Source organism: Nicotiana tabacum, chromosome 9, assembly GCF_000715075.1.
Source record: "Nicotiana tabacum cultivar K326 chromosome 9, ASM71507v2, whole genome shotgun sequence".
In the NCBI taxonomy this organism is placed as follows: domain Eukaryota; kingdom Viridiplantae; phylum Streptophyta; class Magnoliopsida; order Solanales; family Solanaceae; genus Nicotiana; species Nicotiana tabacum.
In genome coordinates this window covers 122421356-122437743 of record NC_134088.1, presented here as the reverse complement: position 1 = coordinate 122437743, position 16388 = coordinate 122421356, and the positions used below count along the sequence as shown (strand labels likewise).

Here is a 16388-nt window from a genome sequence, read left to right as displayed (position 1 = left end):
CTGACCTTCCCCTAGACTCTGCGTGAATGCGAAATGGTTTATGCACCGGACAAATCTCTTGATAGATATGTCCAATCACTTAATCATGGTTGAATAATGTTACATATTTTACTTTAATTTTCAATTATTAAGGTTAAATTATTTGAATTAACGCAATCACTATGTGCTTAAGTATTTACAAAAATTCTCCTATATCCTCGTGGGTGCAAAATTGTTTCCTTAATCTTCCTTTCTCACGTGGACTCAAACTCAATTTCCCAAGTTGAAGGTCTTATTTCCGCCATGGCCACGCCCTGTCACGTCCGACGTCGTGTCATGGTCACGTCCTGCCTCGTGCCATGGCGGCAAGCCACTGCCGACCTCGGCCTTGAATTGGGGTGCGATTCGTATTTTTGATGTTGTTTGATGTGATTTAAGGCCTTAACTAAGTTCGTATCGTATTTTAGGACTTGTTGGTATGTTTGGTTGAGATCCCGAGGGCCTCAAGGTTTTAACTTAGCAATTACCTTTCATATTGCACAATTGGTGTTCGAATAGAAATTGTCAATCAATAAATTTTGAAAGTATTTGATTCTTCTCCATTGACAACAATTAAAAAGCTCCAAAACTTTGAAGCTCTCAATTTATTTCATACATTACTTTCTTCTCAAGATTCGGTGCTTGAAAATGAGATCCTTGAGACCATCCCCTCTCTAGTCACATAGAAAGATAATAAGATGGTTACGAGCCCTCCTAACATGGAAGAAGTTCAAAAGGTAATAGTACCTTTTAGCCACTTATTGATTGACTTTTTCAAGTAAAAGGTGCACTATTGTTGAAGTTTTGGCATGGATTTCACCCTTCATTTACCATATATATATATTAGCATCTTCAACTAAAGATAGACAAGTTAAATCCAATGAGTTTAATAGATTTTTTAATAGCTATATATTTGGATCAGTTTATGCGCATTTTGATTAATTTTATAACACACTTTATCTTTCTACTAGCATAAGTATTTTGTAACTTTGTCCCCCAATGTATCTTTCTACTAGCATAAGTATTTTGTAACTTTGTTCCCCAAAATCTGGACAAATAAGAAAAAGTCACCTAATATTGAAAACTAAATCTTAGACCTCGTGATTCTCAACTCATTTTAAGCCTAGCTAGTGTTCAATATTACTCTCTCTATTTTAATTTATGTGAATATGACACAGAATTTAAGAAAAAATGAGAAGATTTTTGATGCACATATATTTTGTGTGATTATAAATTATTGTATATAAATAAATAATTTTCAAATATAAAAAAATGTCATTCTTTTTTACACGAACTAAAAAGGAAATATGTTAACGGATGGGGTATATGTTTAAATAAAATCATAACAATCTCTTCAAATATGAATTTGTGCCTATCTAGTCACACAATTAATTTTTGTATTATAATCCTCGTATTACTAGCACATATCCATCTTTAAAAATTAAAAAAATTAAAAAAGAGATAAGATTAAAAAAAAAATAGCAGCTATAGTACACTGCGATTTAAAGGTTGTACTTTATTCCATATAAAAGGTTGTACTTTATTCCATATCCATCTTTATAGAACTGATGAGAGAGAGAGAGGATGAAAAAATAAACTCAATTGCAACGCTGTCCTCCTCTTCTCTCTTTCATGCCATTTTCACACAAAAGAGACACAGCAAAACCGGAAACAAAAAAGAAGAGAGAGAGAGAGAGAGAGAGAGAGAGAGAGAGAGAGAGAGAGAGAGAGAGAGAGAGAGAGAGAAGAAAGAGAGTGACTTTGATGAGGAGCTTGACTACTGCGTAAAGAAGGCAAAGCAAATGTCGGTTCTCTTTATTAATTCTCACAATATATTGTTCCTTTCTTCAACTCTTTATCTTCCTTTCATTTTAATTCCATTCCATTTGATTTGATTCAGTTTTAGCTATTATTACTCGCTAGTCGCTTCTGTACGGTGAGCTCCGAATTTTCTCCTAAAATGTACAAAATGCGGTGTAAAATTCGTTCGAATTGTTTCTTGTGATCTGTTTTGTTGCTGAGAAAATGTGCCTTTTTTATGCGCATTCTGTGTTTTTTAGCAATATATAGGAATTAATGATAGGTTATGGAGCTGTTTGTTTTTTTCTCCGATTTTTTTCAAGTTAAATGTGCTGAATGCGGTGTTAATTTCGTTCGAATTGTTGTTGCAATCTGTTAAGTTGTTGAGAAAATGCTGGAAACACTCTCCACCGGAAATCGTCAAACTTTTTTAAAATTTTTTTTGTGCATTTGCGTTTTTTTATTTTTCGAGCTCCGAAAATTTTCAACTGAAATGTGCAAATGCGGTGTTAATTTCGTTTGATTTTTTTTTTTTTTTTTTTGTGATCTGTCCGAATTTCTCAACTGAAATGTGCCAAATGTGGCTTTTATATATAGCAAAATCAAGCAATTAATAGTAATATGTTATGGAGCAATTTTGGTTGTTATCAGGAGTTTCTCAAGCAAATGTGCCAAACGTGGTGTTAGTTGCGTCCGAATTGTTGTTGCCATCCGTTTGGTTGCTGAGAAAATGCTGTAAATTCTTCCCTAAAAAAGGGAAAAAGAAAAAAAAAAATTAAATTTTCGTGTGCAATCTATTTTTTTTTTTTGTGCAAAATTTAAAGAATTTTGATTTAGTTGAAATTTGTTTTGCTCCGAATTTTTTCAAGTATAATGTGCCAATATGGTGGTAAATTGCTGCGATCTGTTTGGCTACTGAGAAAAGGCTGGAAATTGTTCCAACGAAAAAAATAAAAGAGGAAAATCTTGCTGTGCATTATTTGTGTTTTTTGAAGCATTACGTTATGACTGCTTGATTTATTTGAAGTTTCTTGATATTGAGCAGTTTGCTCTTAGCGCTGAATTTCTCAAGTATAATGTGACATTATGTTGTTAATTTTAAATGAATTATTGTTGACGTGTTGCAATATATTTTGGTTACTGAGAGAGTGCTGGAAAATATTTGTACAGTTTTTGAAGAGAAGTAAGGATCAGAATAACTGTTTCCATTAGTTGTAATTTTCTGCTTTAAGAATTTAATTATAATTTTCGATATTTGTACATTTCTTGCACCTACAGCGATATAGTATATGTATTTTGTCTTCTAATCTTTTTTTGGTTTGGTTTACAAGATCATGTTAAAAGAAACTGATTGTTTTGTTTTAACAGGATTGTCAAATCTGAAGAGGACACACATCGCTTATCTTGGAATCTGAGTTTCATATGTTGATTATTCATCTCTGCTTTCCTGAAGAATTAGTGGTAAAAATGATTTATGGAGTCTTGTAGTCTTCATAGCTACTTTACCCTAAAGAGTTGATATGAAGAATATACCAATTTGATTCAGTTTTAGCTATTATTACTCGCTAGTCGCTTCTGTATGGTGAGCTCCTAATTTTCTTCTAAAAATGTACAAAATGCGGTGTAAAATTCATTCGAATTGTTTCTTGTGATCTGTTTTGTTGCTGAGAAAATGTGCCCTTTTTATGTGCATTCTGTATTTTTTTTACCAAAATCAAGGATTTAATGATAGGTTATGGAGCAGTTTGTTTTTTTCTCCGATTTTTTTCAAGTTAAATGTGCTGAATGCGGTGTTAATTCCCTTCAAATTTTGTTGCAATCTGTTAGGTTGTTGAGAAATGCTGAAACTCTTTCCACCGGAAATCGTCAAACTTTTCTTCTTTTTTTTTTTGTGCATTTGCGTTTTTTATTTTTTGAGCTCCGAAAATTTTCAACTGAAATGTGCAAATGTGGTGTTAATTTCGTTTGATTTTTTTTTTTTTTTGTGATCTGTCCGCATTTCTCAACTGAAATGTGCCAAGTGTGTTTTTTATATATAGCAAAATCATGCAATTAATAGTAATATGTTATGGAGCAATTTTGGTTGTTATCAGGAGCTTCTCAAGCAAATGTGCCAAACGTGGTGTTAGTTGCATCCGAATTGTTGTTGCCATCCGTTTGGTTGCTGAGAAAATGCTGTTAATTCTTCCCCCCCAAAAAAGAGGAAAGAAAAAAGATTAAATTTTTGTGTGCGTTCTATGTGTTCTTTTGCAAAATTTAAAGAATTTTGATTTAGCTGAAATTTGGTTTTGCTCCAAATATTTTCAAATATAATTTGCCAATATGGTGGTAATTTCAGTTGAATTGTTGTTGTGATATGTTTGGCTACTGAGAAAATGCTGGAAATTGTTCCAACAAAAAAAATAAAAACGGAAAATTTCACTGTGCATTATTTGTGTTTTTTGCAGCATTACATTATGACTGCGTGATTTATTTGAAGTTTCTTGATGTTGAGCAGTCTGCTCTTAGCTCTGAATTTCTCAAGTATAATGTGCCATTATGTTGTTAGTTTCAAATGAATTGGTGTTGAACTGTTGCAATACATTTTGGTTACTGAGAGAGTGCTGGAAAATATTTATACTGTTTTTGAAGAGAAGTAAGGATCGGAATAACTGTTTCCATTAGTTGTAATTTTCTGCTTTAAAAAGTTAATTATAATTTCTTGATATTAATTGTTTGCTTCTTCGTTTTTCTCTCTCGTTAATCTTTTACATTTCTTGTATCTACAGCGATATAGTTTATGCATTTTGTCTTCTAATCTTTTTTCGGTTTGGTTTACAGATGATGTTAAAAGAAACTGATTCTTTTGTTTTAATAGGATTGTCAAATCTGAAGAGGATCCACATCGCTTATCTTGAAATCTGAGTTTCATATATTGATTTTTCATCTCTCTGCTTTCCTGAAGAATTAGTGGTAAATATGATTTATGGAGTCTTGTAGTCTTCATAGCTACTTTACCTTAAAGAGTTGATACGAAGAATATACCAATTTGTTGCAGACTAGTAATCCACCATGAACTGGAATCAGCAAATGGAAATTCATTACACGAACGCTGCTATGCCTTATAATTCAATTGGAAGCTTTATGGATTTCTTTGGAGGTGCTACATATGACCATGTAAATTATATATTTGCCGATCCTCCATATGGTCAGGTACATTCAGTTGTTTTACAGAAATTGATCGTCTTTTCGGTCTACATCCTTGTTGTGCATTCACCTACTTTCATTCTGATCCTGCATTTCCAACTTCTGCCCTTGACCCTTGTTATGCAGGATTGTGCAAAATAACCTGTACAAATGAGGGTACAACTGGAACAATGATCAGTTTTAAATTAGTAGAATTAACTGCACGACCCTGGACATTTTGTAAATCATGATTGGATAACCAGATATTTCAAAAAGTGCTCATGAATATGAAAAAAGAAATACCGTGAGAAAGTTGAAATTTGTTTATCAAGTATGTGGTGTTGTATTATGTACATAAATTTGTCTAGTAGTGTGCAAAGAGCAGATTCAGAACCATGCCTTAGTACACAGGTACTACATGTATCAACTGCATAATTAGCAACTATGCTGCATTTAATGGACACTAGCTTTCGAATTGCTCAAGCAAACTAAGGAACTCTGCTACTAATTGCTAAGCATATGAGGACCTTAGAGGTACCTTTGGATATCATTTAACTGCAACATATACATTCTCTTCATGTATCTTTGGATTCGTCTATATCAAATTGTCAGTCACATGGAAATGTAGAGCAAGATTTTAAATGACAGTGCTATATGACTTCTCTGATCCTTGCAGGAGAGTTTATACCCATCCATCAGTACCAATCCCTACAAATTTGGGTACTCCGAAGCAGGTAGTTTCTCATATTACGAATATGGTCATGAATATGTGGTTAATGATCATGTATCTGGAATCGAGGAGCATGATAGACATTTAGAGAACCCTTCAACCGCCACCGGTGACCAGAATGTAGCTGCAAATGTGCATAGAGAAGAAATTTCAGGCTCCAATTTACGCACTAATTCTGTGGAATGTAAGTACCCTTTTCACTGTCTTTCTACTGCAGTTGATATGTACAAGTTTTTGAAAAAACCCAACAAAAGTAGAGAATGTTTTAGCACAGCCGTTGTGCTACAAATATATAATATGTCACCATTCTCAAAAAAATAGAATGTTGAAAGCCTATGTGTACGGAAACATCTTCCACAGTTTCTCTCTTTATTCTAATTGCATTCTGTATATGACTAAGTATTGTTAGGAAAATGCACCGGGAATTACCATGAATAATTTTTTTTGATTGCTAATTGATGAAAAAACACCCATGAATATCTGCATTAGTTAGCACCCTTGCAGTTCATTCCTATTGTAAAGACATCTCCCCGTGTTTTCTTGTTTTATTTATTATTAGTTTTTATTATTTAATAAACAAAAGATTACAGAATCTCAAAGCCATTTGTATACTAGGATCAACCCTTTAAAACCATAATTCTATGTCTTTACACCTTCTCCTTTACTCCTATAGCTCTGAGCATCAAGGACAGGGATCTACTGTTCTTTTGCATCTCATAGTTATATCTGGTTTAAAAGGTGAAATGACAGCACTCACCTTCCAATGGTTATCTTGCTGTCTTGAAAGCTATTGAGCTATAAGCCTCATGTTTGAACGAGTCTTCCGCAATGCCCACTCAAAGTTTATTAGTCAACCAACCAAATTTGACTTGGATGGGTTAGAAGAAGGCCATCCAACACCATAAACAAATTCCTCTAGTCTGATAACTCCTTTCATTGATTCATGCTCACATATGAGATTGGTGGTAGCCTGTAGTCTGCAGTAGTTGACTCAAGTTGATCCTCTGAAGGCATTGAGATGTTTTTCTGCTGTTTCAGTAAAAGAGACATCTGCTACAGCATTTCTGAAGACCATCTCTTTTAGTACCAATTTTGTATAGACGATAGAAATGGCTGGTCACACTGCCAACATTCTAGATGGGACAGATCATTTATCAAATTGAAGATCTGCCTGTAAATACATGTTAATAAGTCTGTGGTGAGTGATAAAATGAGTCCGTTTATGAAATAAACAAAATACTAGTACATTATACATTCCTAAGTCAAAGTGATGGTGCTAAGGTTGCTTTATTACACTCTCTAGATCCGCTTCCCTCTGTTTCTGTAGTCTCTAAAACCTTCTGCTTTGCTGCTTCAATGATAAATGTTATTCAGAAAAGCTCAGTGACATTTTCTTCTTTATGATAACTGGTTACAACTTACAAGTTTCTTTCTGTTTTCCATATATCAATTTCTGAAAGTTGTGTGTGTGGCAAAAGTAACCTAAGGAGCATATAAGATGAAGTGAGAAAATAATTGCCTAGTGCTTTTTTAAGAAGGAAGCAATGTAATGCTTATAACTGTTTAGCTGCAAATCAGACTACCCAAATAAACATAGTTTTACTTAATAATGATAGTTTCCTTCTGTAAGGCAGCTGTCTAGAAGCATGTTTTAGTACATTCCTCTATTATGCATTCTGTGCTGCAATCTGTATCGATTATACATCTGAAATTTGTGATGGAATAGAGTTTTAAAAGTAAATAGGTCGATCTGAACGCAGCAAAAATTGTATGGAATATGTCAGTGTTGGACTTATGCCTTTGAGTATTGCAGTCTCATTTGTCGTCATTTCTGTTGCTGTTGCTTGTGCTATTCATAAAGAGCTTCCTACTCTTATGATACATTAGGTTATCACTAAGCATGTCCCTTTGCTCTTTTTCAGGTCCTAGGGGTCAAATTAATACTCGTGACAGTGAGGTATGAAGCTTTATTTCAAAGTTATGTTTCTTTTCTCTTTCATGCCTTGGTCATTAGTCCAGCTGATGTATAACCACCACCTCGACTTTCTTATTCATAGTATCTGCATACTACAACAAAACTGCTCTCTGTGTTGTGGTTGTAACTATAGTAATGATTTCAAAGCAGACAAATGATATAACAGCTAGATGTTTTAAATAGTTTTAAACTACTCTTTCGACGAATAGGAAAAAGTGTAATAGTAACAAGAGGAGTCTTGCATTTTCTATTCCTGCTGATGTTTTCAGGAAGTGCTTCTGGCTGCTAAGTAAGCATGGGCCGTTGTCCTGATTAAAATTACTGACTAGTTTCATTCATCTATTTTGTAAATTAATGCAGGTTGTTTGGCAAGATAATATCGACCCTGACAACATGACCTATGAGGTTTGATTTGTAAAATTTCTGTCATCTTCACTTATTAGACTTATATTATCATTATCTTGTGCACCATCAAATAGTATCATTATCTTGTGATCCATTTGAGAGACATCGAGAATCTCATTTCGCAGTTCTTTTAGTAATGCTTTGGTTATTAGAGGGAGAGAATTAGTTGTCAAAGTTATGCAGGTTAATGTGTAATGTTTATTGCCATGAGGAGCCCTGTAAGATACGGTATATTTTATCTGGGATCTCTATCACCTACGAGTCTAGATGGAGCAAAATGGATATTAAGGATTCATCTAGTTGACCCCAGCTAGCTTGGGATCGAGAGTTAGTTGTTGTTGTTGTAGACATGTGATGTGCATCATTGACGAGAATGGTGGCTTAGTGTCGCATGACAGATGAAACTGATATTTGATACAATTTTTCGTGATTCAATATTGAAAATGTCAACACTGCTTTCTCGAGGTTGAATTGATCATCTTTATAATTCTTTTAAGGTCCTCTGAACAAAGAATTGCTCCATGCAGCCGATGACCAGCAAAGTGTAGTTTTGAGAGCTGCCCTCAAGACATGAATTGAGTGAATAAGCTTAGACCTACTAATGTTGTGGAACTTAAAGGGATAAATATCTGACCTACTAATACCCGAGCTAGTGTATGATAAGATTTCTAACTGCATCAGATCATCAGTTGATCTGCAACTTCTGAAAAATCCTTTGCATGAACTACGTGTAAAAAGAGAAAAAAAGAAGAGCAGGATTATGGAAAATCAGGAGATTATTGAGTTTATTCTTCTTTGCTAAAGAGTGTTTTGATGCTCACGGCTCCCTGTGGAAGTTTTCCTATCTGATCGTTCTCATCATTGAACCATTTTTTCGTATACAATAGTCTTGATGATGATACTATTTAAGCAAATTGATTTAGATATCATATTAGAAAATTTATAGCTGATGGGTAGTGTAACTGATGGACCTGCATTACATACTGTCCAGTGTTCACATTATTCTCTGCAGCTATTCATCGAAGAGAATAAATGATTTTTTCTTTTAATGATTGTTTCCTTTTGTTCAAGTGATGATCCGTAAGTAATGTTTTAGTTTTTCTTTACTGTGGAGTATTTGAAGATTTATGTTGGAGACCTGGTAAAACATGTAGTGTTAATTCTATGTGGATTGAATTACAGGAATTACTCGAATTGGGGGAGGCTGTTGGAGCTCAAAGCAGAGGTCTTTCCCAAGATCAGATCTCCTTTCTTCCAATCACAAAGTTTAAGTGTGGCGTATTCTCAAGAAAGAAATCAAGAAAGGAAAGGTAGAACAAACCCATCGAGAATCTCTTCCTATAAATAAGGGCAACTAATGGAAAAATGAACAATGTCTAATAATCCTAAGCTCTGACATAATAAAATTTTATTTGTATGCTTCTTGTTCTGTGCCGATTTTTATGTTTCTTCAAAGTATAATAGGCTGGTGGGTTGTCTTTCTATATGTGACTAGTTGTCTTTTATGTTTCTCATCAACAATCTTCTTCATCTGAATAGCGCATGGATTTCTACTCTTTATCTTTTTTAAGTTTAAATATAGATATTTTACCACAGTATTCTATATTACCTTGTCCCTTGGTTGGTATCATGTCCTTTTATGTTTCGCTTGCGCATATTCTTTTCCAGACTTCCTTTGAGAGATGTTATATTCTGCATATTGTGGAGTTTAATATATGTATGTGACGGTGTGTGTCTTTATTTGTTTGTTTGGTTTGTTTTTTCCCCATATGTAATTGAATTCTGAGATAACTGAATGGAAAATGTCATCTTTATTATCTATTAATTCTATCCTGAAATTATTATTATTGTCTATCGTGATTATCTTTGCCTAGTATTGTGGGCAAGGTATTGTATCAAAGGTTTTCACTGATCACAACAGATTTTCCTTCTTATTTCCAGGTGTGTCATCTGCCAGATGGAGTACAAACGAAATGACCGACAGATCACTCTTCCCTGCAAACATCTCTATCATGCTGGTTGTGGCAGCAGATGGCTAAGTATCAACAAAGTAATCAATTGAACCCTTTAAAAACAATTTCCTTATATGCATCATTTAACATGTATTCCATTGCTAAGCCATTCATTAATGTGTTAGGCTTGCCCAATTTGCTACTCGGAAGTGGCGATTGATACATCGAAGCGGTGAAGCAAATAACAAGCACCATAGGGAACTGGCTTCATATTTTTCTTCTTGGTCACAGCATTTTCCTTTTTTTCTTTTCGTTCACGTTCTCCTTATAGATCTTATTTTTCCTGTTGCTTCTGTGTTACATTAGAGAAATATAGTCTAGTGGTAAATAAGAACAGAAAGAAACACCACGTTTGACAGTTTCGTTAGATGTTGGAGCTTAGTACCACATGTTCTGTTTTGAACATTAGCCATGATCTCAGAACTTTGTCACAGAAAGAATGTCTACTTTTACTTTCACTGTCCCGATTCTATTGCCTGGGAGAAATACGAAGAGGAATGAACCTTTTGTTTTTGTTTTTCTGCCTCAAATAGATTCTTGTGAGATCTGTTATGAAAATGAGATTTTGCAGTTGAATTGCATTTCATATTGGGTAAACTCTGTTGAGCTTTACAAGGGCTTGTGTAGATGTACAGAAGCATTCGACAAAAAACATCTGTGATTGGTATGAAAGGAATTGGGGAGAAAGTAAAGAGACAACGGTCGGGTATTAGTAAATATTTGATTTTGATAAATTAACAGGCGAGGAAACACGGCAATATCCGAAATTCACTTCATTTATACTTGCAGCTTGTTGTTACGTATTGTATTGTATCGTGTTGTTACTTTAAATACGATGTTTGTTTTGATTGTTACTTATATTTTATTGTATCGTACGCCGTCTTTACGTAACGACGAAATGTGCTACTTTATGTAACGACCGATTTGGTGTGGTCGCGTCGTTACCATGTCTTTTTCTCTCATCTCGCCCTTTATTATTATTACTAAATTTTATTTTATCATTTACCCTACCTTTTTTATATAATAATTCTACCTTGTATCATAGTTTATTCTTTATATTGTTGGTGTGTTCATGAAACGACGACAATCAATACAATCTATGCAAATATTGTATTTATCAAACGATACAGTACAATACGATATGATACGTTACATTATGAAATAATATATAACAACCATCCAAAATAGGTAATTTTCGCTCTCCAGAGCTGCATTACTGGTTGTCCAAACTGAATCTGCTTATTTACCACAGAGGGATGTGGTGTACTAGTGGGATAGTTGAACTTCCTCTAAACTTAATTAGGGTTCTCGGGTTCAAGCCTTCGAAATGGAGAATGGAGAACTTTTTTATAGGGAGTGATTTACCTCTTTTGTGGACTCACTTGGCAAAATAGAATTAGTCAGACTAGCGAGCTTTGGAATTAAACCGGGAAAAAAAAAATCTTATTCCGTTTGCTTATCTAAATCAACAAGGTAAATTCTGCCAATTAGTCTCTGCGAATAAAACCTCACAATATAGTCCTCATTTAAATTCATCTTAGATCAACATTATAGTAAATAAAATTTTAAAGTATCAAAAGCTTGCTATATTTCCTACTGGCATAAGAATCTCTAATGATGCATAGGATCTAAAGTAAATGTATTACCATGACTAAACTCGCCTGTGAGCTTGTTCACATTGTCGGTCCCAAGTCCGAAAGAAGGAGGATCGGACATAAAAACTAATGAATTAATGATGTAGCCTCACAATGTCAGTAGGAAGTATGCGGGTGACTATATATTTACACCCAAATTTTACCTGAAGTCTACTAATTGTTCTTTCTCGTCGTTCATCTTGTTCCAAAATATTTTTCATTTTAAGTTCTAAGGTTTCTCAAACTTAATGATTAGTTATAATAATACAAGGACTAGTCTTCCTTGAGTTTGGGAGTTGAGTAAATGCTTATTGGCTTTAAAGTTTTCCACTAGGTCAGGGGTTCAAGACTAGTATGAAGAACCCATCAATGACTAGTAATACAAGGAAATTCATGATCTAGAAAAGCAGCACATCACATCCGAATCATCTGTAGATCGTACCATCTTTGCACGCTAAGTTCAGTTCTCTCTGATAGCGATTTAGATCACCTCTCCAAGCTTGTCTGATCTAAGTGTATGAGACAATCAATCATGACAAGTTGACCGATCCATATTATTAGCATTTGTAGATAGAATTCGTTTGTTGACCGATGAACTCATCCTCAATGACGTTTAGGCTCCCCAGTTGCTCAATTCTGCCAATTAGCCTTGTAACAGAGTCTAAATATACTAAGCGGATGGAGTGTTGAAAAACATTTGGATAGCTCCTGGACCCCTCTCGTCCACCAGCCTTTCTCATCCCATTGTGAACAGAGCCATGGTAAATTCAGGTTCTGGTATTGGATTATCATCCACTTCTGGAAATCCAGGAGTAGAAGAACTCCTTCCTTGAACTGGGTTTGTATTTGGCTGCTGCCAATATATGCTGAGAAAATGTCACAGATAAAACCTTTTAGCTCATCCGTCATCTCGTCATCCTTCTACCTGACCAGCTAACTGTGCTCCTGTTTGAAAGAAATTCAAACAATAAGTATATTTCACAGTACAACTATTCTTGTGGGATGTCAGCATTTGGTTCCAATGAAGACGGAAAAGAAAAGTTGATGGTCTATCGGAAACAGTCTCTCTACTCCCTCGAGGTAGGGGTAAGGTCTGCGTACACACTACCCTCCCCATACCCCACTTGTGGGATTTCACCGGGTTGTTGTGTTGTTGTTGTTGAAGAGGGAAAATAAAAGGGAGGGAAAAATGGTGACACAATACTTGGGCCATGTCTTGGATAGAAACAAAAGGCTATGAGATTTATTAAACCTTCATATGGCGAATGGATTGATCATATATTATACTTCTGGACGAAACAATCTTGTGACACTATATTTCCTTACAACTCTTAGGGGTCGTTTGGTACATGGGATAATGATAATAATCCCGAGATAGAATTTGAAATTGTATTTATCCCATGTTTGGTCAGAGGTATTAGCTAATATGGGGATAAATTTTACATTAAAATGGTGGGATTAGTTATTCCATATAGAAGGTGGGATAGCTAATCCCATGGTATATCCCACCCCATTCTTAAGGGGTCGTTTGGTACAATGGTGGGATATATTGTACCAGACGAACCCTTAAGAATGGCAAGCATTAGCTGCTACAATCTTTGAGACCCATTTATATATTTTCCCTAATCTAGGACGACGACACCCATAATGGCAACTATGAGAAAGAGTTTAAGAATTAAGAAAGAAACAATCGAGCTCCTTTTAAAGCTAACTTTTGATAACTTTGTCTCTCCAAATCTACAATTAAGCTACAAGATGTGATACAATAGGAGTAAACTTTTTTCACTGACTTAGCAAGAACAAAGAGTAGGATTTTGATTACATCTTCAGCTTAAAAGATCAGGATGACCACTACGCTTGAAACAATGAGTTGAGTTGCATAACTAAACCGTTAAAATATGACCTAAGAGTTGGTCAACATAACAGGAACTAATTTAGAAAGAAACAGAATTCACATCTAGCAAGATACCACCTAATATTCAGATAATATGATCTTAAAATGAGCCATGGAGTAATGCAGGAGTGTTCAAATGCAAGTCACAATACCTCCGCAGGAGAAGAAGATGATCAAGTAGTCAGGCTCATGGCCTGACGATTGCAGGTCAACTCCTGTCCCCTCCTAACCATTGGAACATGTCTGTGGGGCCAAGCTTTTATGTAGCTTAAGTAGGTTTGGCGACAGAATTCTTATATTGAGCAGTGAACATCAGTATCGAGTAGGAGGTCATATCCGGTAAATGGAAAACAATTAACTATTTCCATATGTCTCGTTAAGTGAATCAAACTTTCATAAATCTGATCGGACCGTGGATGTGTCTTGTCTCTAACAATAAACTCAAAAAGTTTTCCATTTACTTCAATGGAGCTGCAACCAGGTGTTTTTTCTAATCCTCTTTCATCCATCATCTTCCTAACATCTCGTGCCTTAAACCGCATATTTGCTTCAACATACATATTAGCAAGTAAGACATAAGTTCCACTATCACCAGGATCAAACTCAAGAAGTTTCAGAGCTGCCTTTTCCCCCATCTCGACGTTCCCATGAACTCGACAAGCAAAAAACAGTGCTCCCCATATTGAAGCATCAGCCGCCATTGGCATTCTCTGGACAAACTCATAAACTTCATGCAAAAGCCCTGCCCTGCCCAAAAGGTCCACCATACAACAGTAATGTTTAGATTTAGGAGGAATTTTGAAATTTGCACTCATTTCAGCAAAAAGCTTTTGCCCTTCTTCAACCAAACCTCCATGACAACAAGCTGATAAGACCCCGAGAAATGTGACATCATCTGGTATCAGGCCACCGTCAACCATCTTCGAAAAATATGACAAAGCATCACGTCCATTTCCATGAAATGCTAAGGCACCAATTGCAGCTGTCCAAGTCAATGAGTTTTTCACGGGCATCTCATGAAAAATTTGAAGTGCCTTTTCCACATTACCACATTTGGCATACATATCAACAAGCGCGGTTCCCAGTGAAACAGTTAGACAAAGCTTATGTTTTTTGATGTAGTGGTGAATCCAAAACCCAATATCAAGTGCGCCAAGCTGCGCACAAGCTGATAGGCAACTAACCATAGTCACTTCATCAGGTTTTACATTCATGGTTTGCATTTCGTGAAACAAAGCCAGTGCCTCTTTACCACACTTAGCTTGGACATAACCTCCGATCAAGGCATTCCACTGTACAATAGCTTTCTCTGGCATCTCATTAAAAAGCCTCCTCGCTGCATCCAAAAGGCCTAATTTAGCAAACCCACTAATCATTGTAGTCCAACTTACCATAGTCCTCTCCTCCATCCTATCAAACAAAGCCTTTGCTTCGTGTACACTCTCATTCTTCACATACATGTCTATGAGTGCATTGCAAAGTGGTACGTGAATATTCAAGCCTGTATCCATAACATAGCTATGTAACCTCCTCCCTAGCTCCAAATTCTTAAGCTGACCACACGCCCCTACTATCCCAATAATAGTAACTTCATCGGGCTCCACAGATGCCATTTTCATCTTCTCAAATACCATCAACGCCTCCCTCGGTCTCCCAGTCCTAACATAACCATTAATCAGTGAATTCCAAGAAACTAGGTCCCTCATAGAACTTTCATCAAACAGCTTATTTGCATCCTCCAACTTCCCACAAGAAACCAAAAAATGAATCATTGCATTGTGCACAAACACATCTTGATCATGACCAAACCTCAAAATATGCACAAGAATCTCTTGACCCATATAATACAAATCCAATCTAGAGCATATCTTAAGCAACAAAGGAAAAGTATGATTATCAGGCTTCAAACAAATACATTCACTCCCTTTAGTTATAAGCATCTGTTTGTTCAAAAAAATGGAATCTTTGGGGTTTTCACTTACACTACAACCCCTTATATCCATATTCCAAGAAAATGTATTTGTGTTTTCCATGTTAAGCATTTGTTTGTACAAAAATATCGCATCTTTGGGGTTTTCACTTTCACCACAGCCCCTTATAGCCATATTCCAAGAAAATGTATTTGGGTTTTCCATATTATACAAAATCTTTTTACAATAATTAAGATTACCCTTTTCTGAGAGGGCACAAAAGGCTATTAAACGACTTGAAGCAAACCCATCTGAGAATAGGCCAGTGATAATCATCTGAGACTGAATTTGTTTGAGTTGAGTCATGTATTTGCATTTGATTTCTAAAAGAGACAGTAGTGCATTGGTTTGGACAAAAATATGATTTGTCCTCCATTTGCATTGGGATATTTCAAGTTTGGTTTTGTAGTGGGGTAATTTAGAGCAGGGGAGTATAGAAGAAGAATAAAAAGAAAGGATTTTGGAGAGTGGTTTTAGTCTCAAATGGTTTAGAGATTTGCAGCAGTTGATGTTGAAGGATGTAGAAATGATGTGCATCTTGGGAAGATTAATACTTTAGCCATATGCAGCTAGAAGAAGAATCAAGACAGATTTTATAGGACAAAGTTGGAAATTTTGGTAACAGAAGAACAAATATTCAGAAGGATTGCAATTTGTTGAAAAGGAATCTGTAAAAAAGAAGGGTGTTTTAAACGACATTTTGGTTGGTTAAAAAAGAAGGGTGTTTTAAACGACATTTTGGTTCTTTGTCCTCAAATGAAAATAGAGGTTTTTTCTACTCTTGG

General features: G+C 35.4%; 2 protein-coding genes across 4 annotated transcripts; one reads left to right on the top strand and one right to left on the bottom strand.

Annotated features, from left to right (window-relative positions):
* Positions 1-1587: 1587 nt before the first annotated feature.
* On the top strand, positions 1588-10622 carry LOC107785699 (E3 ubiquitin-protein ligase BIG BROTHER). Of its 3 annotated transcripts, none has more exons than XM_075222171.1 (10): positions 1588-1822; positions 3187-3279; positions 4676-4770; positions 4856-5010; positions 5660-5897; positions 7636-7670; positions 8049-8093; positions 9276-9403; positions 10035-10143; positions 10231-10622. In XM_075222171.1, exons 4-10 carry the CDS (start codon positions 4870-4872, stop codon positions 10279-10281), a joined length of 747 nt encoding a protein of 248 aa, XP_075078272.1. In that variant the 5' UTR covers positions 1588-1822; positions 3187-3279; positions 4676-4770; positions 4856-4869; the 3' UTR covers positions 10282-10622. The 3 variants fall into 3 exon arrangements, with proteins under 3 accessions (XP_075078272.1, XP_016462551.1, XP_016462560.1); XM_016607065.2 differs by lacking the exon at positions 1588-1822 and adding an exon at positions 1933-1954; XM_016607074.2 differs by lacking the exon at positions 1588-1822 and having other exon boundaries at positions 3266-3400.
* A 1193-nt stretch (positions 10623-11815) lies between these two features.
* On the bottom strand, positions 11816-16281 carry LOC107785689 (pentatricopeptide repeat-containing protein At2g22410, mitochondrial-like). Its single transcript, XM_016607058.2, has 2 exons — positions 13786-16281; positions 11816-12684 (listed from the first exon to the last, which is right to left on the bottom strand). Exon 1 carries the CDS (start codon positions 16138-16140, stop codon positions 13927-13929), a length of 2214 nt encoding a protein of 737 aa, XP_016462544.1. The 5' UTR covers positions 16141-16281; the 3' UTR covers positions 11816-12684; positions 13786-13926.
* Positions 16282-16388: the final 107 nt, after the last annotated feature.

What these genes read in the sequence shown, in the direction of transcription:
- LOC107785699 (XM_075222171.1), top strand. Translation starts at nt 4,870, where the DNA reads ATGAACTGGAATCAGCAAATGGAAATTCATTACACGAACGCTGCTATG. An exon ending in ACGCACTAATTCTGTGGAAT is followed by an intron (nt 5,898 to 7,635) that starts GTAAGTACCCTT and finishes GCTCTTTTTCAG; the next exon opens with GTCCTAGGGGTCAAATTAAT. An exon ending in TTAATACTCGTGACAGTGAG is followed by an intron (nt 7,671 to 8,048) that starts GTATGAAGCTTT and finishes AAATTAATGCAG; the next exon opens with GTTGTTTGGCAAGATAATAT.
- LOC107785689 (XM_016607058.2), bottom strand. Translation starts at nt 16,140, where the DNA reads ATGCACATCATTTCTACATCCTTCAACATCAACTGCTGCAAATCTCTA.